The sequence below is a fragment of the Antechinus flavipes genome, chromosome 6 (assembly GCF_016432865.1).
Source record: "Antechinus flavipes isolate AdamAnt ecotype Samford, QLD, Australia chromosome 6, AdamAnt_v2, whole genome shotgun sequence".
In the NCBI taxonomy this organism is placed as follows: Eukaryota; Metazoa; Chordata; class Mammalia; order Dasyuromorphia; family Dasyuridae; genus Antechinus; species Antechinus flavipes.
The window spans coordinates 41,325,871-41,347,249 of record NC_067403.1 but is presented as its reverse complement, the minus strand read 5'-3'; the positions used below and the strand labels follow the sequence as shown (position 1 = coordinate 41,347,249).

Genomic DNA, 21,379 nt, shown 5'->3' with positions numbered 1-21,379 from the left:
TTGGTCATGCGGCCATGGACAAATTATTTAACCACTCTTAATCACTGTAAAATGAGGATGATGATACTGGTTCTGCTTCCTGTGCAGCATTGCTATGTTGAACTTAAGTCTCCATAGAAATGTGAAATAGCGGTGGTCTGTTCAGACAGGATGCTGGTTGTGACTCTTTCCTGGAAGTATGATGGTCATGTCAGTGTCCACTCAAGTATGATTGGAACATGATTGGCTTCAGAATTCTTATTGCACATCCCTGTGTAAATAGACAGTGTTAGATCTGGAAGAAACCTCAGGAACAAATCAACAACCACTGCCTAATTCCTCCCTTCAAATTGTAGATACTTACCTACCTGCAAGCATATATCTCCCCTCCTCTTTCCAGAACATTATATCCTTTTGGAGGGTAGACACTATTTCATTAACTTTGTATGCCCGTTGTCACAAGTCCCCTGGCAAGTGACCATCCACCTTCTTTCTTTTTGAACACGCCAGTAAGGGGGGGATGCACCGTGCTGGTGAGGGGGTGGTGATGCGCAGTGCTGGCAAGGGGGGGATGTGCCGCCTCATCACATAGCCCATTCTTTTTTTTTCCAGACATCTCTAATGCTTCTTCTTTTGTAACACCCACCAAGTCTTCTTTCCTAACCTCCAGCTCCTGATCCAGTCTGTCTCTGAAACCACACAGGATGAATCTAATCCCTTTTCCACATGGCAGCCTATCAGCTACTTGAAGCTCAGAGCCTCATGCCCCATTGCCCTCACCACCCAAACTTCTCTCCTCCGGATTATCCACCCCCGGGTCCCACAACTGTTTCTCATATAATCCTCATCTCATTGACCTCCAGTTTGTCAGTGGGTGTGAAAGTATGGAGTTTGGCAGGTTTTGAGGATGGTCTCAGTCCAGGGGAAACATTCACTCCCTTGTTCAGGACATGATGCTCATTAATGAAGCCCAAAATCCACTGGCTTTTGGAGTTCTGGCTTTGAGACAGGGAAGCTTTTTTGCTCTAAATACCTATTTTTAATGTGTCTTTCCAGCTATTTTCTTAATTTTTATTATTCTTAAAGGATAAACGTCATAAAGTATCATAAGACACAGACAGCAACATGCGAACTTAATCTATAGGGTGTCTTGGAAGCTGTGATAAATCTTTAAATTACACCAAGACTTTTGAGAAACTCTTGCAGGGGTCCTCAAACTACGGCCTGCGGGCCAGATGCAGCAGCTGAGGACAATTATCCCCTTCACCCAGGGCTATGAAGCTTCTTTATTTAAAGGCCCACAAAACAAAGTTTTTGTTTTAACTATAGTCCGGCTTTCCAACAGTCTGAGGGACAGTGAATTGGCCCCCTATTTAAAAAGTTTGAGGATCCCTGTTTGTGTATTGAGCTGTCAATCAAGAAGCATTTCTTTAGCACTTACTCTGTGCTAAGTGCTAGACCATAGTCCCTGCCTTCAAGAAGTTTACATTCTGATGAGAGACACAACATACAGGATGTGTGCAGGATAAATAGGAGGTCATCTTAGAAGAATTCATGGGGAGGGAAGATAAAAGTTGAGTAGGAACAGGAAAAGCTTCTTATGGAAGATGGGATGGGAAGGAAGCCAGAAGACAAAGATGAAGTCTCATCTTTAATGGCAGATTAGTTTCATTAAAGGTATGGGGGATAGCACTGAGATGAAATGATATACACAGGCAACAGCAAAAAGCCACTGTTACTTGTAGAATGTGAAGTGTAAGAAGACCAGAAGGGAGAAGGAAGATTATGTGAAGGGTTTTAAAAGTCCAGTAAAGCATTTTTCCATTTGATCTTGTGGATGAGAGGAAGTTACTAGAGCATATTGAGTAGGGGTAGGGTAGGAGTAGGATAGGGACCTAATCAGACCTGCATTTTTCTAGGAAGATCATTATGATAACTTATGATTATTATACTAACATACGATAGCATTATGATATATGAGTAGAGGAAGGACCCCCAATAGAGAGAGACTTAAGAGAGCTCATAGGTCAGGTTTGAGATGAGTAAGGCTACTAGGGTACTTCTGAATGGAGAGGGAGGACACGTTTGGACATTTGGAGAGCTATTGTAAATAAACAACAAGATTTGGCACCAGATTGGAGTGGGAAGGGAGAGAGTGTGAGCAAAAAAAAAAAAAAAAAAAAAACCCAAATTATCCATAATCCATATTAGGCAATTCCTTATACACAATTCCTCAATTGTTCTTTTTTTGTGTATTAAAATGTTATTAATGACTGTTTGTAATGGGACAAAAAGAAGAGCATTTTTAAAAGTATCTTAAGATTTTATCCTATGGGATGAGTCACAGAATCTTAGAGCCTGGAAGAGGGACCTTTAGGATAGCTCTTTGTTCACAATATAGATGATAATAACCAACCTAGACAATCTAAGTGCAGTAGCAAGTTACTGGGAGAGCTTGATTATTGGATTCCCAATGGGGTTCTCATTCCAGCACACCATGCTGAGCATCCCATTAGTCAGACTTAATTGCAAGAACTGTACTTTTTAATGTCTGTATCATACTTCTGCCCTGAAAATTCCACTCTAAAACCTGGTTTTAAGCATGTAAATACCAATAAGCACATGGGAAAATGTGCTCTTTAATTGGGTGGCCATTCAAGCAGTTAACCCAACTGCTGGCTCTCCCCACAGGCTTTGGACAGATCTGGAAATTAAATCCCACTTCGGCTGAGTGACTTTTGCCTTACCATCAGTCGCTGCATGTTTCCTGGCCTTAGAGATTTGCTTGGGAACAATAGCAAATTTCTTCTTTGGACAAAAAATTTGGCAGTGTTTTAATTCAGTTCTCTGGAAGCTGACAAAACTCAGTATTCCTACAATTGCCTATAAGAAACCTTCTTCTCTTCCCCACAACCTTAAGTTAGTTGCAACTCTATTTGTTTTTCTAAAAAAAGGAGAAATAATGCCTGAATCAACCTTGCAGAAAATTTGGGGCCTTGGGAATCTTAAGTGTTTCAAGCCCCAAGTTTTATCAGGCTGGAAAGTCAGTGTCCACAATTCAGGAAACACAATTCAGATCCAAAGGAGAGCAAAGGATTTAGAAATCAATAATCTAACTACCTTGTGATTCCTAAACAAGCCAGTTATTTAGCATAATCCTGAAATAAAGTATGGACACCTGCAGAGTATCCCTCAAGAGGCCTTAGGTGCCATGGAAAGGCCTCTAATTATAATTACATTATAATTAAAGAAGGGCCACCCCGGGGGCCCTGTAGCAAAGTCTCTGCCAAGCCCTGGGGTTCAGCAGGGACAGCTCCAGGGAATTTCATTCTCCCCTTTCGTTCGAAAGGGGAGATAGCAATCCTGTTTTTTGTCTCCTCTCCCACAAAACCTGTTCTCAGAAAAAAGAGTTTTATATCCCGGGGTGACTATAAGTAGAGGAAATATGAAGCGTGATCCTAAGAAGTCTGAGGGAAATCCCCGGGATTTATCTACTGAGTCATAGACCAGTTTTGATCTGAGAGTTCCTTATTATAGCAGATGAAATCCCCAGTCTCCCCTGTGAAGTTCTTCCAGGAGAGGCAGAAGGAGCATAATAAAAGCACTAAGAATGAAAGCACTGGGAGATAATCTCATTTTAATGAAAGGAATAATAGACCTGTATTCAAATCCTGCCAATTTGCTTACTGGATATATATAACCTGAAATAAATCCTTTTGACCTTGGTGGACCACAGTTTCTTTATACTATAAATTCCTACAAAACCCATCCCTTACCAACTTATTTTTAGATACTGGCCATCCTGTATTTTTTATTATTTTTTATTTGTTTTTGTTTATTTTTATTGTTTGATTATATTTTTCATTTATTTATTTTTATTTTATTCTTATTTAATTTATTTTTTCCACTTCCCTGTATCTTCTGTCGGCTCTGATCCTTCCCATCCCTCTCCACCAGATTCATTTTCCTTCAAACACTTTAGTCGTGTCGCTGCCCTGTTCAAACCGACACTACATCAATGCTATTTATCATTACTAAACAGCAGAGCTAGATTTGGAACTAGATCCACTAGATTGCCAAGCTCATTGTTGCCTCTTCTACTTTCACCTTTCCAGTCTCCTTATACCCACCTTCCTCATCCCCAGCTACTTTAGGATCCACTCCAGTGGCGGTGACACCCTAGCTGGTCTCACAAAAGACCCTCCCATCCCTCAGCTCTCTCTGAATACTCCCCCCATTCCTAGAGTGTTCTGTCTCCTCATCTGGTTTCCCTGGATTGCTTCAAGTCTGGTTCCTTCCCTTTGTTAATTATCTCCAGTTTATCCTTTATATAGCTTATTTGTCTACCTTTCTCTCTGTCCCCAGCATTTAACCTAGCACATAGTAGGCATCTAGTAATGATTATTAAACAATACTTTCTTCCTTATCAAATTGAACCTACTCATAAAATAGTATCTATCTCCTAGAATGTCCCTGTGCTTTATCAGAAGTTTAATTAGAGTACTTGTTTTGATTTTACTGTAATTTTATGTAAATATAAATTCTAATGAATTCCAGGTGTACGAAAATTATTTCTGTTCCAAGGTCTTCCTCTTCTCATGACATTTGTAGAACATACTTTCCAACTTGGTGATATAATGAACCTCCCGTGTGAGTCTCCCATAATCTATAAGCCAGGGCTTTCCCTGTATGTGGCAAATACCTGTTGAATAAATAACCAGCACCCATAGTCGTCTGCAAAATATACTTCATTAAACTAATGTCACCTTTCCCAGGAAAACTTTGTTTTAAGGACCCATTAAAAAATTTTAAATAACCTCCAAAGCCTATTATTAGCTTCTCTTTTTTATTTCTTTTTTGTCTGAGCCTAGGGGCTATCAGATAAAATCCCCAAGTCTAGTTACAGCTGTTGAGCCCACCCTACCTATGGGAGTTCTTTCAGTGACCTCTCTTGGCAGATAGCTCTATTCCTTAATTAACCTTACTGTTAGCATTTCCCCTTATTTAATGTCAGGAAGTTTCCACTTGTTTCATCCCCTTCCCCCCTTGATCATAATGCTTTCCTACTATTCTTCTCTCATTTTTGGTTTTTCCCTTAAATATGTTATCAGAATTAAATCTAAGTTCGAGCATTTTTGCCAATTTATCTGGGCTCCATATCACCTTATGTCATGTCTTTGTACCATTTCATAGAAAGATTCCCAAAGTTATAAGGGATCATCAGTCTGATCCCCACTTGTATGTGATTCTCACCAAATGGCCATTTAGTTTGGAGACTTTGAGTGATGGTAATTCTCCTACCAGGATAGAAGCTCTGGACATCATGGACAGCGCTGATTGTTGGGAAGTTTCCTTTGCATTTGGTGAAATCTCTTTCCCTGCCACTTTTATTTGTTGGTCCAAATTCTGCTATCCAGGGTCAAGCAAAACAAGTCCCATCTGACTTCGCTTTTTGAAGATAAGTCTAGACCCAATTGGGTAGTAAGAGCAGAGGACCTCGAGTTGCCCTGGGTAAATTGGTAAAGGAAATAGCACACTTATAGGTAATTGAGAATTGACTATTTAAAAGTAAAACCTTTATAATTAGATCTGGTGGGGCTTTCCTAACCCTGTCAATAGGATGACATTAATTAAGCCAGGCCCTGACCTATCTCAGTTTCACCCACTGTAAATGAAAAATTGGTAATTTAAGTGTGTCTTTTCCTCAGTGATGTACTAAAAACATAAATGTGTCAAAGTTGAGCTGTACTTTAAATCTTATAAAAAGATAGTGTCTATCTCTTAGAATACCCCTGTGCTTTATCAGAAATTTAAAAGTACTTATTTTAATGGTATCTTCTCTAATGTAATTTTACATAAATGTGAATTCTGATGGTTCCCAAGGTACATTAAAAATGATTTCTGTTCCAAGGTCTTCCTCTTCTTATGACATTTGTAGAACATACTTTCTAACTTTGTGATAATGGGTTGTAACCTGACGCTGAATTCATCAAATAGTTGTTTCCTTTTTATTTTCTTACTGAGGGATTCCTCTTAATAATAAAAAATGATTTATTTTCTTAACTATCTTTTTTGGTGCAGATGGTTTATGTCCCCAGTAGAATTGAAGTCTTTGAAGGCGGAGACTGTTTGCTTTTTGCCTTTATATCTCTAGTGTCAAGATTTCTTAATATTTCTTGAGTTTCTGACTTGTTGAATTCCAACAATCATATGAAATTTTTCATAAAAATTATCAAATGGAATAAGCTTTTGACTTGTGTACTACTTATACTATCTTCTTGACCTTAGGATGTCCCACAGCTTCCTTGGTTCTATTTTCTCATCTATAATATGAGTCACCATGTAAAGAAATGTTCCAATTTACTCATAATGAAATGCAAATTAAGGACCTTCAAGTTTGAAAATCTCACATCCATCAGATTGGCAAAGTTCATTAGCTACAAAGATGAAAATGTTATGAGTGTGGGAAGACAGGCACACTGATGAACACTGCTGGTGAAGAAATGAATTCATCCATCTATTCTCGAAAATAATTTGAAACTGTACTAGAGAATTCACTCAACTGGGATTTGGACCTTTTGATCCAGAAATATCACTTTTCTTGCTTAATTCCAACTTGATTTCCAGAAGAGTTACATTTTCTGCCTCATTTCTTTCCTAGCTTTCTTCACTGATAGAGCATTGCCTCAGTTGCACAGACCTGTTAAAGACCTTAGAGTAACAAAACCATGGTCTCCCACCACACCCAGGTCCATCTCCATTCGGCCTGATCTGTGTCTGACCACTGGACCCAGAGGGGATCTTGTCCTAAAGTGGACTAAAATCCAGTCCACTTGCATGTCATAGCATCCCCTTTCCCATGTCAAGGTCCTCTTGGAAAATAAAGTTGGTAGCCTATTATCCCATAACCTCTCCAACATTGAATTTTCCCATCTTTTACCATTTTGACACATTAATAGGTATTTCAATGTCCTTTTTATATTTCAATGTCCAAAATAATTTTCCTTATTATTGATTATTTAAGGACATTTTTCATACACATGTAATAGCTTATATTTTTGAAATTTTTCATGTCCCATCCCCTTTGAATTTTTTTGGGGGGGAATAAGCTTTACTTACATATTTCTCTAAATTACTTTTAGATTTTAGGTATCTTATATCAGAACTAATGAATGCAAAGATTGCTCCCCCACCCCAGTCTGCATATTTTCTTATTCTAACTTCATTGATTTTGTCAATAAAGATGTTTGGTTTTATATAATAGAGCTTATATATTTTACCTTTTGTAATATCCTTTAATGCCTTGTCTGATTGTGAATTTCTTATTAGCCATTATTGTGAAAGATTAAAAACAAGAAATTATTTTCCTAACTTTTTAATGATATGTGTAGATATTATCCATTTATCCTAGTTCCAACAAGCTTCTCTCAAGTTTTCCCATAAACATATAGGAAATTTCTTCTCCCAGCAATTTGTGTTCTTATATTTATGGACCACTAGGATATATATTGTTTAATTAATTCTACATCTTGCTTATCTAGTTTGTTCCAGTCATCTGTTTTGTATTTCTTTGCTGCTGGCTGTTGTTTAATTGCTTCAGTCACACCTGACTCTTTGTGACTTGTTATCTTGACAAAGATAACTGTCATCCCCTTCTCTGGCTCATTTTACAGATGTGGAAACTGAGGCAGGCAGGTTTGTTCAGGGTCACATAGCTAGTAAGTATCTAAGACCAGTTTTAAACTCACTCAGTAAGATGCATCTTTCCTAACTTCAGGCCAGACACTCTGTCCACCACAGCACCTACCTGCCCCTATTTCTTAACTAGTATAAAAAAATTTCATCTTGCTTTATAGCATGACTATATCTTCTTATATGTTAAACATATTAATATTTGTTGATATAATTTGAAATCTAGCAGCATTGAATCCTATCCCATTTTTTTTTCAGTATTTCCCTTGAGATTCTTGACCTATTGTTCCAACTAAAATTTGTCATTGTCTATAAAAGGCTTTTCCCTGTGATAGTTTGATATAGCACCAAATTTGGAAGTTACTTCAGGTAGTGTTATTTTCATTACAGAGGGGTGCCTGGTCATGAATAATGAATATTTCTCCAGTTATTCAAATCTGCCTTTATTTCTGTAGTGATTTCCAGTTTGCCCTATTTGTGTACCAGCTACTAGGGATTAAAGCCTCCCTTCTATTTAACTAATTAATATCAATCAGTTTTTATAAAATCTATTTAATATAATATATATTATACATTATAATATATAATATAATATATAAATATAGCACAAACATAGGAATAAACATCCCCTCCACCCAAGAGCATCTTCCAGCTGTCTCACTCCCTGGGGAGAGCGAGTTCAGACTTACTTAGTTTTTCCCACTAAATTCACAGCCAAATTCGGGATAGCCATTGCAAAAGTCCACATCCCCACCTACACCTGAGGCTGACACTTAAGCCTAACTTGGACCACTTGACCTTCTGGAGCCTGAAAGTCACAGATCCCATCCATCTTTTTCAGAAAACAGCAAAGATCAAATCAATCAAAGATATTCCTGTTCATTATGTAGTTAGCAGAGTGGGACAAATTACAGATGTCTGCGTTCTCCAGGTTGGAGAGAAAGGTACCTCCTTTAAATAGCCTCCTATCCATATAAAAGTGGTACCTTTTGTGTAGTTTGCATGAGATAAACTACATGAATTTTTTTTTTAATTACAAAGTGACTTTCTTCTCTGTGAACCTTAAGATGTCTATCTAATAAAAAAGGCTGGCTTCTAGCCTCTTGCTGTGGCCGTAATAATTGAAGGCTGATAGAGTATTAAAGTGATTTCATAAGCTGGCAAATTTTAAGTGCTTATTTGCAAGATTATTGTTAGTCGGCTAACTCCCAGTTCTCATGATAATGTCTTGAACTCTCTGTAGCTTTGGGATGTGAAAGGGACTTCTGTTCCCAAGCCCCTCTAAACTGTATAACACTGATGTATTCTTTCCCAAACAATCTCTGAATATCCCCTGAGCATTGAGTCCTCTTGCCAACTCCCCATGTGGGAAGGACAGAGCAGCATGGGGTACGGAGAGAGATCGAGGGGGGTCAATTCAAAGGAAAATGACAATGTCCTTGTGGTCTCTAGTGCTGTTTTGGTGGGACCTGAAATGGAGCCCACAGCCCAGCCCTTTGCTGTGAGTGTTTAGTTCAGCCCCGGCTAGGAAATGTCTGAGACAGAAATACATACAAACAAACCATTGCGTATACCGAGTCCTTCAGTGTTTTATCAAAGAAAGGGTAAGATTTCCCCAGCCCCTGAGCCAAGATGAATTTCCTATTCTGACCTAAGTTTAGAGGGGAGGAAGCATGAAAAATATTTGGAGATTTTGAAACGCCGGTCCTTCTGCTAAGGGAAAGCAAAATAAGTAACCCTGGGGTATAAGAAAAGGGGGCTCCTCTGGGAAAATCTTATATGTCATGGCCATTTCCTCTCTAGTTCAAGAAATTAACAGTATACTCGAAATAGCACATTGCAAAAGAGAGAACTTCTTGTTCCCTAACGGCTGATGGTGCCAGATAACTTTCCAAGTCTCGGGGGATAGACATCTGTCTTCCCTTTTCCCGCCGGGCTTCTGAAGCAAGTTCATGTTTCTCGTACACGGAGTTGGCCGATACTCTGGCCCGCTCCCCTCCCAATATTGGAAGTCTCCTTGCCAAGATCCCCAGCGAGGCGGAGATCCATAATTCAGAAGGAATGCTGCTGTTCAAGCACTTGGCTCCTTGAGTTGCCTTCCAACTAATGGGACCCGTCCCAAGCTTCCAGTTCTGCTCCTTCACAAAGGTCAAGGGAAAAAGCCTGAAGAGAAGGATATCATTTCAGAGGTCATTGTGTTATTCCAGTTCAGTTGGGATGAGCTGAAGTGGGGGGAGGCTTGGGTGGGAGGATAAGGAACATGGGATAGTACTTGTTCTTAATAGAGGAACACCCAGATCATCAAGAGAGGCACCTGGGTGGTCCCATAGAGTGCCAGGTCCAGGGGAAGTCCAAGTCCGGCCTCGGATGCTTACTAGCTGTATGATCCTGGGCAAGTCACTTAACCCTGTTTGTCTCCGTTTCCTTATCTATAAAGTGATCCAGAGAAAAACTAGGAAATCACCCCAATATCTTTGCCAAGAAAATCCACAAGAGGCACAAATGAAAATGATTGAGCAGCAAAATTACCAGAGAACATCTCATCATTTGAAGAACTCTGTTTCATTGTTGGAAATTCTTATCATTTGTAGAGATATTTTCCGGGGTGTGGGCTCTGTACTCGCTCTCCCTTGCAAAATATTCCCTAGTTTCCAGCCCTCAGCCTGTGGGAGAGGGGATGCTCCTGACAATCTCCCTGCAAATGCCTCAGAGACTTCAGCCTGAGATAATGGCTGAATTAACCCAGTTGGGATTTAGCTAGGTGAACCATCAGACGATAGCTGTTTCTTTCTCTGAGACCTGGGGCAACCCTACTCCCCAAAGGCCTTCCCATGGGACAGAGCCTCCACTCTCTCCTCCCACACACACACTAACCCATCTCTGAGGGGACCAGAACCTTTGGATTAAAGCTCATTTGTTCAAAGGAATTCTCTTCCCTACAGGCTGTGTTGATTGATTGAAGTATTTAGCATACTGATAGAAAGGAAGCTGATCATTTTAAAATGACAGTTTGGAAGATTTAAATGGGCATGATATTTTGAAACAGCAAAATTACCAATTATCAGTTTCAGTCTAATGCTTAATTTGTCTTCCCAGAATACCCCACTCAAGCTTGCCGATGCGGAGGGAGAGGTAAAATTTGTTAAAAAGCGGTTAACAAAGGGAAGAACTTAATTGCGTGCCAATCAAATATTTTATTCTACAGAATTGGCTGCTGCTGACTACTGTTTAAGAGAGGTTCATGATTTTTCTTTTTCCCCTCTCACAGGTCCTTCCATTGTGACACCCCCCAAGGACATCTGGAACGTCACTGGAGCCCAAGTATATTTAAGTTGTGAAGTTATCGGAATTCCAACCCCAGTTCTCATCTGGAATAAGGTCGGTAGCATGGAATTCTGCATAACATCCTCAATTTACATTTTTGCATTTCATTATGCATTTCATAAACTAAAATTAAACTTTGTGTCCATTTTTTGTTATTCCCCCAAGATGAATAATTGTCCGGGTCAACTTTTCCCCAGAATTTGTAAGATGGACTTTTTTTTATCACCTGGAAAACATTCCCCACCCCTTTCCACCCTTGGTGCTGTTGCATTGATCCTGGGATCTCGTGGCAGCGAGCTGCATTGTTCAGGGACCAGCACCTCTGGTGGGAGGGTTTGCTGAGCCCTTCTCAGAGCTGCTCCTCCACCTCTGGTGTCCCCCTGACTCTGATGGCTGCAAGAAGGTGGCCAGCAGCCACACCCTAGGAAGCCTGTCTTTTGGCAGACAGGTAAGCCAGTCTGAGGGTGACTAAAGGGCCATAAACCCCTCGGTGAGTTAGGGAGGTTTTACCCCAAGCATATAAAAACTTCCTTAGGGGGACTGGCCGTGATGAAGGGGGATGAAGCAGGCTTTGTGGAACACGTAGTTAGACTCCATGGCATCCTGGCTTTTGTCTTGCTGCCGGACTTCAGTAGCTCTGGAAGAGAGACCGAGGCTGACGGCTTTGTGCACCTGTTTCTCACTTAAATCCAGTCCACACAGGTCAAGACGTCGCTCCCTGACATCCTCGGTCCACTTCAAAAACAAAGAACGAACAGCACAATTGCTATTCCAAACCCACAGATTATACCACGAATCCCAGCCAATGTTCTCAAAGACCAGGACCCTTGGTCAACAGGGAGGTTGGCCAAAGGAACACGCATAAATCACAAACCCATTGCCGTGGCTAGAAAAATGTTTTTCAGAGAATATCCCACCATTATTCTCTTATTTCAGAAAATAATACAGTATGGCCAGACTCTTTTGTGAAGTTACTGGCGGACTCCTTCTGTCACACTGTTTACTTTGTCCAGACCAGTGGCATCTGGAACTTTGGTTTCTTGTTTCTTTCTGTATTTTTAAATGGCTTTGAAAACATAAAGCGTAAAAACATAGAAGAGGGGTAGGGGTAGCAGAAATGTGGCCCATAGTTTCTTCTTCTTGGCCTTGAAGTGAATATTGGTACTGCTGCTTAGATGCTAAGCGGAACAATATTATCAGGATAATTAATATTAATTCCTTATTTTTTTAAAAAATGCAACCTAACAGCTGCATTTCTGTTTATAATTTCTGGTAGTTGCAACAGTCCTGAGCCATGTGTTAAATAAATCACTCCTGCAAGAGATGAGAATTCTGGCACCTCCCACTCCCTGTCAGTCCCACCTACCCCTCCCAACTGAGCCTACCATACATATAGCAAGGAGGGAAACAGGCTATTCTCTTGGGGTATATGGGTACAGACCCCAGTGGTGGCAACTGGCCAAGGCAATAAAGAGCCAAAGGTGAAATCAGTTTGAATCCCAGACTCTGCATCTTTCTCTACTCATCATCTTTCGTCCTTTCCAGTTCTCAATCTATGATCTTGCTGATCCTATTCTAAGGCTGTTAAGAGCTGAAAAGGATCATAAACTATCATTTCATCCAACTCCTTTATTTTATTGATGAAGAAACTGGGATGTAAGTGACTTAAACCCCAGTTCAGCCCCACCTAACATGTAAGCTTCTCTCTGGGCAATGATTATGTAGTCTTTGCTAGCCTGGGGTCCATCAAGAACCAAGGGTAGAGGGCACAGCTAGGTGGCACAATGGGGAGAGCACCAGCCCTGAAGTCAGGAGGATATGAGTTCAAATCTGGCCTCAGACACTTAACACTTCCTAGTTGTGTGATCCTGGGCCAGTCACTTAACCCCAATTGCCTCAGCAAAAAAAAAAAAAAAAAAGGAGAGAGAACCAAGAATAGGGAGCTCTAAGGGACAAATCCCAGAGTCAAGAAGAACCAACTTCAAATTCCAACCTCAGACCTTACTAGCTTCTAATCAGCTAGAGAAGAAAATGACAACTCACCTTGTCTTTGTGAAGAAAGTCCCAAAATCACATTGTCTTTGCAAGGAAAATCACAAAGGGTCAGACACAATGGAATAACAACTATATTGTCCATTTGTGAACCCCTCGGAACTCTCATTTCATGAAATCCAGACTTTTAAGTTTCTTAGAATATACTTTGATATGAGAACTCAAATTGAAGTAATTTTACACTCAACTCTGGTATATCAGAAGGAATACAGGGAGTAAAGAAACATTCTCAGACATTCACTCCAGTCAGCTTTTCATCTTGCATCAACAGTTATTGTGGGATTTGGGAGCCTTCAAATTCCCTGCAGGGATAAGGTTCCATTTCACCATCATCACTACCATACACTTTTTAAAAAAATACTCTGAAACCAGTGAGCCCAAGGAACTTATTAATCCCCCGGCAGCCTCCTGAATCCATCACTGCTTCTAGCATCTAGGACAACAGTGCCCCAGAGCCACTTTTCCCTCTCTTTTTCAACATAATGCCAGGCAGTGGCATCTGATGAGAATTTGTGGCTTGCCAGAGGACAGCCTTGGAAGATTGCAAACTTCCTTATAGAGCATCACTTCACCAAAAAGTTACTGATGAGTTTGTTTTTGATGAGAAGTGACTTTTGGACAACCCTGGTGTATAGATTTCTCTCCCTCCCTTCCCCTTTTTTTTTCTTTAAAGCTTAATCCTTGTTTCAGGTTATGGGTCATTTCCAGCCTAAAGGTACCTATAGCTCACCTTGCCAAATTGCCCTGGAAGCTACTTTTTCATGTCTTCTGCTTTTTCCACTTGCCTCTTAAAAGGTCTGGGATGTACAGAAGTACATCATGTGTCCTTCAGCTGGCACCGGCTTCTAACTTACTTAAATCTATAGATATTACTCTTCTGTTTAAAAAATAATAATAACTAGTAAAGTAGTCTCTGAAATTCTTTCTTTTTCTACCCTTCTCCTTTTGGACCATAGATCATGCCAGGTAGGAGAGGGAAGCAGCCAGCTCTGTTGTTAATAGAAGAAAAATGATCGCAAGATAGAAAAGTCTGTTGGTCCCTGGACTTGGGAAAAGTGACAAGCCTCGGATGAAACTGGGCTTATAATGAGCTGAATTTGGATCCTAGGTGGACGTGTGGTCACAAAGACCGAGGCAGAATGATGGACAGGGCGGGCTGCTTAGTTCTCAGGCCTTGGATGGGCTGAACCTGTTCCCCCTTAACTCAGGGAACATACTTGGAAGATATGAGGATATTAGGAAATGGGCTAAGATAGGGGGGAGCTAGAAGTAGATAGGAATATATTATGATGATCTTCATTCTCCCTGATTTCCTACTCTTAGAAGAAAAAGTAATTTCTGGGGAGAAAAGGAATGAAAAGACATTTATGTTAGCTTTTTTTGCTCTACAGTAACCAAAAAGAATACTGGGAAGGTTAAGTAATAATCCAACCAGAAAATCCAACACATGATCTATGTAATTCTAGGAATGTGAACACTTCAAAGTGAAAAGCTCATTAATAGCAGAGATCTGAGTTCCTGACTTTTCCCTCTTCCCAGGTAAAAAGAGGTCACTATGGAGTTCAAAGAACAGAACTCCTCCCTGGAGACCGTGACAACCTGGCCATCCAAACTCGAGGTGGCCCAGAAAAACACGAAGTGACAGGCTGGGTTCTGGTGAGTACTTGATATAAAAATTTAATTCCTTAAGATGAAAAGAAGATAGAAGGGGGCAGCTTGTGGTACAGTGGATAGATTAATGACCCTGGGAAAATCACCTAATAGCTCTGTGCCTCAGTTTCCTGATCTGTAAAATAGGGATGATAATAATAGCTCCTACCTCCCAGAGTTGCTGTGAGGATCCAATAACAATTTTTAATTGCTTAGCATAAGTACCTGGCACATAGTAACAATTTTTATCTGAAGAACAAAGTCTAAGGTATTCTCACAGTTCTTTTGAATGGCCTTGATGTGGATCATCCATGGAGTAACCTAGAGTTCACAGCACCCGTTCTAGAATGTGCCCATCTTTGCCCACTTTTATAACCATAGCCAATCACTTAATTTTCTTTAATTCAGATTCCCTTATATAACTTAAAGTGAGATCATTTTTAAGGTTCTTTGAACCTCTAACATTCTGTGGTTGATTAGAAAGTTAGTGTTCCAGAAGGAAGCACAGCAAGGTAAAAGTTTTTGCTTAAATGCTTGGAAATAAATACATTAAAAAGAGCTATGCCGTTTTAAGATTTTAAGTGTTCAGAGATCCTGCATATAACCAGTGCATTCAAGATCTCACTAACAGAAGTACTCCCTCCAGTGGTACAAATCCCAACCTGTCCCCTGCTTTCTCATCTTGTGCTACTTGTTTCCATTTGCTCCTATAAATCCTAATGTGAAGATGTCTTCTATAGAAAGTTATTTGGGAAAGATCCACCTGGTTCCATTATTTTGAGCATATTTTTGGAAAAAATAAAGGCTTTTCTAGAAATAAGAAAGTAGGCTTGTGGGTCAAGAGTTATCGTCCACACTTCTTTCCTCATTCAGTATCATCTGCTTTTTCATATGTACCAAGACTTGATCCCTCAGCACTTCTGAAAATTGCCTTCTCTGGAATGACTTTCTCCTAGGGTACCTGGTCCAACTGTCACTTCACTTTTTTAAATTCCCCATTTAGCACATCAAGAATTGGAAGTGACAGTCCCATTGTCATCATTGAAAAAAGCACTATATCGATATTGTTTAGCAAAGCTTCAAATAGCTTTACATGTAAATGAAATGATTAAGCTTGGTTGGGTCTCAGGTCAGGCTTTCTACCACCTCTCTTTCCTAAGACCGTGTTCTTACTGCTCATCATCTTGAACCATCTTCTGTAATTCTGTAGTCTATTCTAGTATTTCTTATATTTACAGTAATTCTCCATGGGGCGAAATCCAGCGTGTGCCGAACAAGGCATTCCTAAGTTCTTAGCATCCCCTTGCAGAGGTTGCTTTACATAAGAGATGGGCAGAGGTGGGGCACGGTATTCTGCATCTATTGACCCTTTTTCCGTATCATCAGTAACTCACTTGAGAAGGTCAAAGGGAAACTTTTCTTGAGAAGGGAGCATGATAGAGAAAATGCTCTGGGCACTATTTTTCACCAGTGGTTCAGTGACAAAACTTTCACCTGCCATGTGGAATGTCCAAGTTCATTCCTGTCCCGTCCCCATTCCTTGAGCCAGAATGGAATTGGACAAGTGACTGGACTCTTGGAGCTGTGAAAACAAGGGTTTAGATCGTTCCTCCTTGTACGGCTGTTCTGGTTACTTAACCATTTCCTCATACTTCAAAATAACGAAGCTGGATTTTTAGGCAGTTAATTGGCACAGTCATTGAGAGTGTTAGACTTAATTATTTGTATTAAATATAGCAAGTATTCAGGAGATTGACTCGTTGGGAGGATCTGACCAAATTTCTTCATTAAATTTCATACCTTTTGCAAAATAGTTTAGTACCTAAAATATTTAGTACCTTAAGTAACATTTGTCTTCGTGGCAGACATTGTACTGTAGCACAAGATGTCTACATGTCTTATGAAACTGGAAGCTTCTTATTGCTTTTGAAAATCCCAACTTGTCCAGCTCCTTTGAGTCTCCAAGGGGAACCTGACTTACCCTACCCTCCATGTAACTGAAACTGCTTCTATCTTCTAGTTTCATTTTTTTGTGAGAATATTATTTATATAGTTCAGTCCCTCTAGTAATATGTTGATTCTCTAGTCATTAGAAAAAAGCATCCATATTTTGGGGTGCTAGTGGTTAAATTTGTGTACCTATGTAGTCTAAAAACTGATCCTTTAAAAAAAAAAAAACTGATTCTTGACATTCTATATTCCCTTTACAACCATTCCAAAAGTAGATGACAACTCCAAGACGAAGGGCCATCTTTCACTGGGTTACCAAAGTCAACTTATTGTGATATGCTGGTGGTGAATTTCTCCCTACTTTGCTGGGTCAGGTCTCCGCACGTCAGTATGACCTGGATTCATGGCTGCTCTAGCATGTCAGAACCTGGCAGAAACCTCATAAACCCAGACACAAACTTCTACAGGACAATGAGAGACCAGAATAAGATCTTTGTGGAGAAGTACCAGATTACTTAACACTACACATCATGTATTTTTAGAATACTTTCTCTAACACCTTGATTTTTGCCCAGCCTCAACTAGAATACTCCCAGAAAGACTCTTCCATTTTCAAATGGCTCATTATTAAGTAAGTCTTTTGTTATATGGAGCCAGCTTTGCTTCTGGGTAAATTTTTTTTTAACTCATTGGTTCTGGTTCTGTCTTCTAGACTTAATTCCTTGAAACTACATTTCTAACAAGAATTTCAGTTTTTATACACACATTCAATACATATACACATCCTGATGGAAATTTTATTTATCATAGTCCCTTCTTGTCTCTGACTTCTCATCCTGGGTAATTCTCATCTTCTTTTGCTCTAATTACTCTACAATCTATTTAAATATTCTTGAAGCCTTCTTGAGGCTATCACTCAAACTGTCTATGAATTATCTTTACATTCTACATTATGGGCTGGCCAAGCCTCCTTCAACATTTATTTCCATTTAGTGATGGACTGAATCAATCAGTCATTTTAATAAATTGCAAAAGTTTGAAAATAAGAGTCATTAGAAACAGTGAAAATCATAAATGATATAACAAGAAGGAAATCAATGGCCCATTGGGGAACCTCAAATGGCTTTTTCTTTGACAGGTGTCTCCTCTGAGTAAGGATGATGCCGGGGAATATGAGTGCCATGCATCAAATTCCCAAGGCCAGGCTACTGCTTCAGCAAAAATTACAGTGGTCGATGCCTTACATGAAATACCGACCAAAAAAGGTAAGCAACTCCAATGCCAATCGACTTTAAGTGCTTTTGCTAATAAAAAGATCAAATGATGTATCGTAACAAGTTACTAAGATCATAGTGATTCACTAACAGCAATCTTTAAGAAAGCTACTTTCCTCACACATTATGTGGTTCTAGTGTGTACGTGTATGACTAACTAAATATCCTAAAAATTAGATGCCTTCCTCTACTCAACTTACTTTCTCAGGTACCTAGTCACTCACAAGGGGAACAAGCATCCTCCAGTCACCCAGATGTGCAATCTCATTGTCGTTTCAACTTCTCTCTTTTCCAAGCCACATTTTCAGTCAGTTCCCAAGTCTCCAAGCAGTTTGTCTCCACTGCTTTATCTCAGATTTGTTCTTTTCTTTCCACCCACGCAGCCAGCAGAGGGATTTGCCTAATGTGCAGTGACTCCCTCTATTACCTCCAAAATAAAATGTAAAGTCTTTCATTTACTATTTAAAACCTGGCCCAGTTCTAGCTCTCCTCTCTTCTTACATGCTAGACCCATGTTGCCTCCCCTCAATGACATGTACTTCAGGACAGTTACAATTTGTATGCCTAACATATAACATGTATATATGTTATAATGGGCTTGTTGATGTTTTTTGATTCAAATAACATGACTTGACTGAAGGAAAAAAAAAGTTTCCTACTACTTGGTTCTCTTAGCATAGCATTTTCCATATTTATGAAGCAGATTGTGGTTAGCAGTAGGTTTGCAACACACCCCACAATTCCCCTGCCCCTAGGGACATGTATGCCCTCTGTCCTGAGGGAAAAACCAATAAGGAGGAATGAAAGCATCTATAGAGTCTAGTTCTAGACTATAAATTACTATTTATTCCCTTGTTGAAAGGTCCTCAGAGGAGCCTGCAATAATGAGGGTCAACTTCTCATGCCTAAAATTAAAAAGTACTGATTAGTAGGAAATACTTATTTTTCATATTTTTGATGAAGATCAAAATTCCATAATAAGCCAGTAAGAAAACTTCTCATTCTTTTGTAGTTACACACCAAATATTCATGAAATGGAAATTAGAACAATCGTGTTCCTTTAAATTAGAATTAAGGTGGCCAGTTAACATTTGCTATATTCCTCCACCTAACAACCTAACAGAGAGGCACTGAAGATAATTTCACCAAAATAAATCTGAAATGATCTTTACTAGATTAGGAATAACGGAATCCTGCTTTTGAACCTTTCCCACATAATGTCACTTACAGGATCACTTAACTGCAGGATGAAAAAGTGACAAAAAATCTGCTTCGTTAATCAGGAATTCTACGTTACATACAGACTATCCTAGCAACAAGACTCTTTTCCTCATCTGAAATCATATATTATATAGTTGAAATGGTTTTTAATCCCTCCAGATCCCTAAAGCTTGCATTACAATGGTATAGCTTATATACATTTGTTATAATTTCTTTGCTTATATATCTGATCATTCCAAGAACTAAGTAAAGTGAAAGGGAAAAGTCATCCAACTGTGCATGTTTGCATTTGCCTTGTTATTGTTAGTAGTCATAACTAATTTTTATTTTTCTTTTCTTAAACCAGATGAAGGTGCTGACCAGTGAAATCCTGCAATCTTTATCAGTATGCATAGTTTAAAAGTCATGGGAAAAACTACAACTACTGTTGTCCAGTAACAAGTTTCTTTTAATCTAATCCACTAACCTTTTACATTGTATTCACTGGTGTGCAAGCATACCCTTCTGCATAGTATGAAATAAATGATACACCAAATCTAACTACAAAATTTTATTCTCTATTTACACACACACAAAAAAAAGTGTCATTAAACAAAACCTTGCACTTGCAGCACTGTATAGAAGATGCTTGGGTTTTTTTCAAGGCATACCGCTTCTGCTGAAATAAAAACCATGGCAGAGTGGTATTCACAAATGACTCGGCTTACATTTACTTGAAACAATTTTTTTTTTTTTTAAATTTCTAAACACTCATCATTCGAGGTGCTATGCTCATAGACATCAATTCCTGGAAAAGGAGTTTACAAGCATAAGGCATTCGAACCAAAGAAATCTGAAAAGAAAAAACAAGGAAACTGTAATTAGTAACATTAAACAAATATGTCCTTGACGCTTAAGAGAGGATCAAAGCAAAGTGGTTCAATCTCCAAAACTTGCACATGAAGTTTGTATGTACCTGAGTTTTATTACGACAGCCTCTACACTCATACGTATGTGTCCTGGTGTTAGCTATCGCCATGATTCCACAAAGATTGCATACGTGAACTTGATAGGGATCTGATGCTTCAAATAATCTTTCCCTTAGAAACTGGGCTGCACCATGCGCAATCTGACAGTCCCGTTCCATTTCTCCAAAACGCAGGCCACCATCGCTAATGTGGAAAAATAACATTCTGTATTAAAGATACTGCCAGGATTAACAGTAAAAGTTTCCATCTAAATAATAACAATTTTGTCAAGCTGGACTTGACAAGGTTATAAAAACTTTTTTTTTTAATAACCTTATTCCTCTTCTGAAAAAACCTACTCCTTACAACATGGTTCACAAAGATAAAGATATAAGAATTACCACTTATTAAAACCTGAAAGAAAAAAGCTAGTAGCACAAATCTGGAAGTGTTGCTCTCAGCAGTTTATCTTATGGTGTTTCAGCCAACAAAGCTTCAGACATCACCTGCTTTTTCATCCAACACAATAAATATGATAATATCTGTATTGAACCCCTATTTCTCCCTACCGAGATCTACCCTCCATGGGTTGTCTGTTAAGGATCTGTATAGGTCCTCTGGCCCGGGAATGGATCTTATCGTCCACCATATGCTTCAAACGCTGGTAATAAGTGGGGCCAATAAAAATCTGAGATGTGATTTTTCGGCCAGTAAATCCATTGTACAAGACCTGAAACAGAAAAGGAAATTCTGATGCACAGAATAAAGGGTGTATTCCACAAGTTGAGAGATCAAAATGTACAACGACCACTAATATTGGGGTTGTCATACCTCATTTCCTCTGAGATGGTAACCATAATCAGATAACAGATTAGAAATCTTCTGCACATTAACAGCATCATTAAATGGCGTGGCATCACCAATTTCACCTTTGTTAGCTGACACCTTTGGAAAAAGAGTTTTTATTTTGAATTCTGCTCCTCCACTCTTTAAGGTAATTTTTAAATTGTACATTTAATAACAAGGCACTTTTCCATGACACACAAGGAGGAGATTTTCTACTTAATATTACAAAAAACAATTTTCGCAACAATAAAACCTGCTCAAGCCAAATGGATCATAGATCTAAACCTGAAGCTTTCAGCTTAAAAGACAAGCACAAAGCAGAATGAGATTCGGGGGAGAAAAATACCTAAAATATTTCTCATTTATCAAGGTATTAAAACACAGAAAATTTAATTATGATTTGGCAAGCAAAATATGCTTAGAATGGCCTCATATTTTCAAAAT

General features: G+C 39.2%; 2 protein-coding genes across 2 annotated transcripts in view; one reads left to right on the top strand and one right to left on the bottom strand.

The window, feature by feature from the left end:
• Window positions 1-19,690, top strand: part of IGFBP7 (insulin like growth factor binding protein 7) — a 72,248-nt gene extending 52,558 nt beyond the window's left edge. Inside the window, exons 2-5 of the mRNA XM_051965126.1 lie at window positions 10,940-11,049; window positions 14,587-14,703; window positions 17,786-17,912; window positions 19,489-19,690. Of these exons, the coding sequence (XP_051821086.1) occupies window positions 10,940-11,049; window positions 14,587-14,703; window positions 17,786-17,912; window positions 19,489-19,508 (374 nt within the window). The 3' untranslated portion in view covers window positions 19,509-19,690. The remainder of the gene's footprint in view (window positions 1-10,939; window positions 11,050-14,586; window positions 14,704-17,785; window positions 17,913-19,488) is intronic.
• POLR2B (RNA polymerase II subunit B) overlaps window positions 19,678-21,379 on the bottom strand; it is a 29,324-nt gene continuing 27,622 nt past the window's right edge. The window contains exons 22-25 of the mRNA XM_051965124.1: window positions 20,921-21,034; window positions 20,659-20,819; window positions 20,098-20,293; window positions 19,678-19,974 (exon numbers count right to left, since the gene is read on the bottom strand). Of these exons, the coding sequence (XP_051821084.1) occupies window positions 19,885-19,974; window positions 20,098-20,293; window positions 20,659-20,819; window positions 20,921-21,034 (561 nt within the window). The 3' untranslated portion in view covers window positions 19,678-19,884. The remainder of the gene's footprint in view (window positions 19,975-20,097; window positions 20,294-20,658; window positions 20,820-20,920; window positions 21,035-21,379) is intronic.